An 8,761-nucleotide genomic window follows, 5' to 3' on the forward strand; every position below is an offset into this window, starting at 1 on the left:
TATATATATAATTTTAATATATATATATATATATAATATGTATATATATATAATATGTATATATTGCACTAACTGCTATGAGATCCTTCCCAACCCCATACTTTTGTTCCCCTAAAACCTAACAGAAGATCTAAAACATCACCTTCATTATTCTCTCCAAATCCGGCCGGTGACTCTCAGCTTCAGCTCCTGCCGGCCGCCAGACAAGAAGAGCGCGACATTGCGTTGGATGATTAGGCCGTCGTGGTTATCTCGAACCTTCCGGTGATCGTCTCTAATGCTCCGGGGTGGACCTTGCCATACGAGCTTTCGGCAATTGCCGGCGACTTCTAAGCTGTAGAGGAAGTTCTTAGCTTCACTGTCCTCACCCATAAACCTCAGAAACGCCATGTAGACGGGCGCCTTCCCAATCAGGAAGGCTTCGAAGTGGAGACAAAAGTGTTTCCCAAAACAATTGAAAACCTACAACATCAAAGGGCTTAGATGCTCCATTCTTCATCACAATTATAAGGAATTGTCCAGGAAGATTTATGCATACACATCACCTAATTCCTATGTATTCACATATTAGTACCTAAACTTCAATTTTTTACATATATGCCCTCCTTATTCATGCATGAAAAGTTGCATTTCACATTCTAAATGTCAAAATTGTGATATTTTTGATGTGATATGAAAGATTTGGGTGTTAGATATGTAAATCCATAGGCATAACTCCTAAAATGAAAGGGGCATTAACAAACATACCACCCACTTCCCACATTCTTATATACCAAACATCAAAATTTTATTTTTTACATTTATAACACCCAGATCATTCATATCACATTAAGAAATACCATCATTTTAACTTTTGAAAACTGGTATCATACAAAGGCAGGATGGTATGCATGTAAAAAGTAAAAGTTTAGGCGTGTTAGGTGTGTAAATACATTGGAATTGAGTGATATGTATGTAAATCTTCCAATTATTGAAGGAAAAATATCTACTTAGAAAAATATGCAATCAGTGCCCCCGCCGTTATTAGAGAGAAGAAACATGAGGGTGAAGGATTTGCAGGGCAGAACAGATGAATATAAGAACAATAACAAGGAACAAGCACCGATACTGGCAAGGTTGGAATCAGCATATATGACTCGGTGCTTACATTCTGGGCACTTATTGAAGCTTTTCATGCATTATGTCATACATAATAAGGCGGCTAAAATGACAAATAGAATGGTCAATTAAGAGATAAATAATACTTGATATAAAATATAAAATCTCTTGTTCTTTTTTAACCTTTTTAATAATTTAAAGGCAAAGTCTGAAATTTTAATATATTTTAAGCCTATTTTATATTAATATTTTCTTAAATGAGTCTGATCACGAGCTAACAAGCCGAGTCATGGCTGACTTAAGTTTTAGCTTGAGCTTGACTTGTTAGCTCATCAAGCTTAGCTAACAAGGCACTTACCGAGCCGAACCCGAACCCGAGCCCGAGCTGGTACACAAGTCGGTCTGGCTGAGTTACACCCCTAAACACACACACACACACACACACACACACAGAGGCTCAGGAGTCGGCTTCACACACGCGCGCGCACATACACACACACACACTCCCTCTCTCTATAATCAGGAAATCAAAATTCATTTATAAACTAAATGGCTTGGCACCAATCAGCTTGAAATTCAACTCAAATCGATCATCTTCAACCTAACTCAAACATGGTCCACACTCAAATCAAAATATTCGACTTTTAAATCAAGGCTGCCTTGCTCGAACTCGAGATAACTCTAATCCGGACACTCATTGACCAACTATAAGCAACCACGGAAACCAGAAACTGTGAAAAACCAGTAAAACAAAGGACTTACAGTTAACATCCATGTTGCATTCTCAACCTCGTGGGGGTTAGATTTGACATAACGATGATTGAAAGTGCAACCATCATGCATGTCCACTTTATGATCATCCCTGAGATGAGCGACGAGTGTGGGAATATCTCCTGAGACCAAACATTCAGATCCGGCATATGGGCAATTGTAGGGCCGATATTTGCATAATTGCTCATGTTTCAATTTGCTGTAGTATGGGAAAATTTCAAAGCACCCAACGTTCGAGTATCGGCAAGGGAGTTCGAGAGACTCGGCTACTTTCTCGAGCACCAAGCATCTAATATTACCGAGTTCATGGCGGCAGATTGGACAGCGATTCTGTACCGTGGACTTGCATTTTGAGCACAGTGTGTGGCCATTTGGGCACTGCAGCAAAAGATAATTTACAGGAAAATAGAGGAGCATAATACCAATATTTAAATCATGTCAATATATTTAAAACAACCAGTAATCAGATTGAAAGGGTAAAATATCATATTATGAGAGATTTTTCAAGCAATCTCATTTAATGATGTTTTTGGCATCATTTTTACTCCAACGAAAATATATTTTTGAAAATTAGTTCTACTTGAATTCACCAAAGTACAATTATATCTATTGGAAGGATTATTCTTTTCTGATAAAAAAGAATAATTATATTAAATTATAAAATTACATAAAAATATCAAAGAAAGTTATTTAAATATTATAGCAAGTTCAAAATCTACTTTTGCTCAAAAAATTGAACTTACATTTGGACTCAATTTTACAATTTTAGATGGTTCAAGTAAAATTAGAGTTTGTTTAAAAAAAATCAACAAATCTTTATTATTTTAAAATTAACTCGCTTGTTCTAATCTGTTCTAATCTGAATCATATGATTTTGGTCTCACTTGATACTACTGAAATTCACAACTTTCGTGTTTTATGAATTCACCAATTTTAACAAAATAAGTTGAGGTAAAAAAGTTGGGGTTTTAAAAAAAAAAAAAAAAAAAAAAAAAAAAACATAAAGAATATGAGCACTCAACTCTATGGCGATTAATTTGTTCTTGACTTTGTCTTGATCTCGATTTTCTAAAATTGATGCTTAAATTTTATTTATGCAAATTATTTTAATTAATTATTAAAATTACTTTATTTAAGTATTAATTTCCATCGTTTTACTTTATGCAACCCTAATTAACTTTATTTTGCTAATCAATATATATTTAAAATTCATTAATTAAATTATTATATAAATCAAAACTTACCTTACCAGAGTTTACTTGGATTAATCTCCCTCATTTAGTTAGCGCTCTTCTACTTCTTCCCTCCGAGCTGAAATTCTATTCCATAAGCCTTAATTTAATAAAATGTTTTACCTTAACCTTTCTCAATTAAAAACCCTAAATGGAGCGGGCAAAACTTCACTGGTTTCAGCTCTCCCCCCTTCTCCCGAATGTCGTCCTTTCCTCAAACAGAATCGTTAGGCCTTCGCATCAGAGCCGCTTGATCTTCGCACCAGGATATGCTCACAAAACTCCTCCTTCAATTCGATAGCACGAGACATTCATAAGCCTCCTTCCCAACACGACATCACGATTTGCATGCATAGTGGGTGTTTTGCTCAGCTTCAACATCCCATCCCGTCGCCCTCGCCTTTTGTCATCAACAATACAACCACGGACTTCATCAAACTGTCCTTGTTTACGACTACATAAAGCCCTAGCTTGCACTCATCAGTCTCTTGCCTTCGTACGTACCATTCGACTCTCCATGTAAGTCGATCTCACCTCTGCCTCCCTTATATGCATCGTTTTATAAGACAAAATACCCCTTCGTGTTCCCGACCATTCATTTTATTTCCCTCTCTTCTACTCCCTCAAGAAGATGAAACAAGGCGTCACAATCTTCACTACTTAAAAAAAAAATTCTTCAACGAAATTCATAACCAGACCGCAAGCCATCCTCACTAAGCAGATCGATATGAACAACCCATAAATTTTATGATGAAAATTAGAGGTTGTAAAGTAAAGACCTGATATAAGATGATTTAAATATACTCCTCTCATCAACAAAATCTGGATAACAACATATCTAAAAGAACACATAGTTACTGCAGCAAGAAAATACGCTAGAAAAACACCCTTATATGTAAGAAAACACCAAAATCATCATATCCTATCACCATCAATAATGGTAGGTTCTTCAAGCTCACTATTTACTGTTATTGTTTCCTTAGTGCCTTCAAAAGTTCCTAGACTTGTCACGTTTCTTGGATTATTTACGAGTGATATTCAAGCTCTTATTTTTGCAACTTGGTTGTGGTTTATATAGGTGAATCCATACAGGGTCATCATTGACTCACTTTCAACAGTCTTTTTTTTTTTTGAATTTTTTAACTTTATCCCAATTCAAGTAATGTGGGGGGTTCGAGGTTCAATATAATCCATTGGGTTGGAGAAGAGAATGCGTAAGGGAATAAACTCGAGGTTGAACGGGTTGTTTTGGTTGAATTTGGGTAGGAGCCTGAGTAGGAGCTGAAGCTATAGACTCTATCATTCTCTGCTCGTCTGCAGTTTTCTATAAAGGAGCTTTGCTTGATTTCTGATTTTCAGTGCTCTCCTGACCAAGTGATGGACAATATCTTGCTATATGACCAAACCAATCACGTCAGTAGCATATGGTAGAGCCCATCAAGTGATGTCTTCTGTATTTGACATAAGTGACTACAGTACTCTGAGTCGTACCTCTGCTAAATCTACCCAAATTAAACTTGGACTTCTTCCCATTAGATCTCTCTGATTGATCTAAATATTCTCCTTCATCAATATTCTTTCTCTAGTGCATCTCCTTACGCTTCTGAGTAAGCTAATAATCAATCTCCATTTTTCTATCTCGTTCTACTAATATTGAGTATTCACCGATCCCCAAAGGCACTAACGACTATCCGATCGAATCTTTTAATTCTGAAAAAAATCTATAACATTTCTCTTCTGCAATAAAGATCAACTGCGGCGCATACCTTAACAGTGCAGTGATTTATGCTTCGTACTATATAATTGTCTTCCCAAATTGTATCCATTTGATAAATTTCACCTGCATTTGTCTTCCCAAAAAGCTCTACAAACTTCTTTCAAATGACCATCATTTAGGGTATGTTCATAGTCTGTCCTAACGCTCTCCGCTAGAAATTTCAACTATATGTGTTCTTTGGTTGGAGGTCATGTCTACATTGATGAGAAATATTATGTTTAAGTAGAATGTTATATAAATAATAATATTATTAAAAGTAAGAAAAAGGGTGATAATGTTGCTAATTTCAAAATTATTTTTGAACAACTTCAATAAGTTTGGCTTGAAAATGAAACCCTTTAGAAATGCTTTTAATATACCTTTTAAAAAATTTTAAGGTTTATTTTTTGCCATTGAGGGATAGAAATTGAACCCCGCTAAATTAAGCAATTTTAAAAAAGAAACCATGTAAAATCCTCGCACAACTAAGATATCCTTAGAGGAGAATAGTCTACCTATGGTGTTTCATTCAAATTTGTCAGAATGCCAATCTTTTGCAGCATTGACAAAGAAAGGCGTGCATTTACATTAGGTTTAATCTTTTCAAGAAGCTTTTGACAATATTAAACAATATCTTTTGCACCCTCTATTATTAGCAGCTTCAATCTTTAAAAGATCATTGATATTGTACACCACAGCCCAAGAAGAATCTGCTAAAAACTTTTCTTGCTAAAGTGAAAGAGAATGAAAAAAAAAAAAGTTTTATATTATCTTAGTCGTCGGTTTACAATCCTCTAATTCAAAAACATTGGAATTATATATTATACCATAAGATGAATATGATTTGCAGAGTGAAACCCCTTCAATCTCTAAACACCCGACTAACTCTAGCAGATGGCTTGGCCAACTAGGCTATAATTTTGTTATAATTTGATATTAAGTATAGTCCTTAGTGAGCCGTCAAACGATAAACTTTGGCTGATTTTTTGTATCACATCCAATTCCAATGGATTCACCATTGAATGGGTCTGCCTGGTGAGCAAATCTTGATGATAGAAAACAAATAATGAGAATTATATTTTGATAGTGCTCTTTCAATCAATAAGATTATGATTGAAGCTCGCACCAACAATAAAGTGCAGTATGAGGCTCTAACTATAAGTAAAATAACAATCCAAAATAAAGGTTAAAAATTAAAAAATTTCGTAATTCCCAGTTAATCATAACTTCATTGTCCGCATTATATAAGGTTTAATGCCTACCCTCCTTATATATTATCAAAGAGTTAAGGCCTTGAAAATATTCCTAATGTTACTCTAGTTGGGGTCCCTAGATGTTATAATAGTAAGATTGATACCTTAGCCTAAGTTAGCTAAGGAACTATCAAGTCTATATGGGGATTCGATGAAAGTCTTAATTCAAAGCAAGAAAACTGTCAACAAAAAATCTCAATGTCCCAAAAGCTTTAACTTCTGAAAAACTAAACTTTAGTAATGGTAACATCACTAGAACAAATTGATGATTAGCATCAAAGCCTTATTGATTTTAAACAAAGGAAAACTCCCAGATGTCATTCATTGCTTGTCACTCTAATTAGAGTTCATGGATTATGCATTAGCCAAGTTATCTAAGGAAATATAAAATCAAAACAGGTATCTGGTGACAGTTTGATTCAAAGCATATAAATTTTCACCATCATACCTCAATGTCTTGAAGCTGCCGATTTTAAAGAACAAAAGTCTGGTATGGTTATATCAGAAGAACAAATTGATGAAACATCAAGTCCTACTTTGATTATTTAAATAAAGAAAGACACCTGATGACTGCCCTCCAGCATCTCAAATGCAAAAGAGTGTTGTCATTTACCAATATAAAAGACACATGATATCATTGCTCGTTCGATCAAATGTTTTTGCAATGTCTTGGAGGGGGAGAGGACAATGCCATAAGGTCATGACAGATAATCAAAGATTTGTGTGGGGCTTGTCAATCTGGTCCGAGAGTGGACCTCACGACTGACAAAAAGAGAAGAATTGATCCCTAGATGTGGTCTCAAAGAAAGTTCATAGATTTATAGTATAATCAACCATCTTAATTTATAACCTAAGTCCTATAACGGTATCTATAACCCTCTTGGACAACATAGCCTTATGTTTTAAACCATAAACAAGATAACAAAATACAAAATGATTAAAAAAAAGATTAATTGAATAAGACTATATGACACAAACATAAAAGTCGATATTGGTATCCAAAAGTAGGCATTTGCATTGCAATAGGCAATCATAATACCTCAAATGGAAGTGCGAGGACACATATAGAGTTTTGAATAATAAGCAATGAAATAAAAAAAATGCTAAGTCAACAAAGAAACTTATACAAAAGAGCATGAAGGTTCAAGCAAGAAAAATGGAATACATCCACAAAATCATAGAAGAGGCATTTACAAACATTTCACCCAATTCCTATGTAAATACATATCTGTTAAAACTCAGAATAATGTGGTGGAATACACACACTTTCATTGATATGAACGAGGTTATAAATAACTCTTACAATAATCTTGTAATAAGAAAAATAATAAAAGGTAAATGATATGAAAGGAAGGGTATAACACTTGATATCTCCAATAATTAATTCATATTAATTATTATGAGATATAGAAAATAACGTAAAATAGGAAAACAAATATCTCATTAATTCTAAGGAAATAATTTATTTACAGGAATAAATTATTTCCTATCATAACTCTAATTCTAAGAAAATAATTTATTTATAAGAAATATTTTTTTTCCTATCATAACTCCTGACACTCCTCCTCAAGTTTAGAATGTATGTTAATAATTCCTAACTTGCTGAATAGTATCGAGAACTGAGAAGAGTTTAGTGGTTTTGTGAAAATGTCTGCTGGTTGTTCTAAAGTAGACACATGAGTCAACTTTATTATTCCTTTTTAAACTTTTTCCCGTATGAGATGACAACGATAGCTTTGTTCGCTCATGGTATACCGGGTTCGAGGCGATGTGAAGTGTTGTTTGGTCATCACAAAATAAATTGGCAGGACGTGAATGTATGATTCTCAGATCTTGCAGAATTGTTCTTAGTCAAATAATCTCGCAGCAGATAATGGTCATGGACCGATATTCAGTTTCTGCACTAGAGTGTGATACTGTGGTTTGTTTCTTGGTTTTTCAAGAAATTAATGAACTCTCAAAGAAGATACAATACCCAATAAATGATCTTCGAGTGTTACGACACCTAGCCCAATCTGCATCACAAAAGACATTTAGTTGGGTTGAGCTTTCTGCTGAGAGGAAAATTCTTTGTCCTATTGTTTGTTTTATGTAACATAAAATGTGATGGGCTGCTTCCAAGTGTGGCACTCGTGGTTTGTCCATAAATTGACTTAAGACATGAACTGCATATGTCAAGTCAGGACGTGTAATAATTAAGTAGATTAATCTTCCAACTAGTCCTCGGTATGATGATGGATCACTGACATATTCTCCATCTGATTTGCTAAGAGATGAGTTTTATTCCATAGGGAAAGTGACTAGTTTTGCACCTAGGTACCCAACATCCTTGAGTATTTCAAGAGCATACTTTCACTCTGAAAGCACAATACCCTTCTGGGATCGCGCAACCTTAATACCAAGGAAATATTTCAATTGTCCAAGGTCCTTTAATTTCAATTGGTTCTTCAAGAATATTTTGACATGTTCGATTTCTTGTAATTCGTTCCCTGCAATGATGACATCATCTACATATATAAGAAAGACGATGAATTTACTATTCTGGAATCGGACGAACAAAGAATAATTTGTCTTTGATTGCATAAAATTGCTTTAGTTTAGAGCGGTGGAAAGCTTAATGAACCATTGTCGTGAAGCTTGTTTGAGACATA

At 34.6% G+C, this 8,761-nt stretch overlaps 1 protein-coding gene across 1 annotated transcript in view; it reads right to left on the reverse strand.

Annotated features, from left to right (window-relative positions):
- Positions 1 to 62: 62 nt before the first annotated feature.
- Positions 63 to 8,761, reverse strand: part of LOC110025695 (E3 ubiquitin-protein ligase SINAT2-like) — a 13,515-nt gene continuing 4,816 nt past the window's right edge. The window contains exons 3-4 of the mRNA XM_020726309.1: positions 1,861 to 2,247; positions 63 to 462 (exon numbers count right to left, since the gene is read on the reverse strand). Coding sequence (XP_020581968.1) covers positions 148 to 462; positions 1,861 to 2,247 — 702 coding nt within the window. The 3' untranslated portion in view covers positions 63 to 147. The remainder of the gene's footprint in view (positions 463 to 1,860; positions 2,248 to 8,761) is intronic.

Source organism: Phalaenopsis equestris, unplaced genomic scaffold, assembly GCF_001263595.1.
Source record: "Phalaenopsis equestris unplaced genomic scaffold, ASM126359v1 Scaffold000326, whole genome shotgun sequence".
Classification (NCBI taxonomy): Eukaryota; Viridiplantae; Streptophyta; class Magnoliopsida; order Asparagales; family Orchidaceae; genus Phalaenopsis; species Phalaenopsis equestris.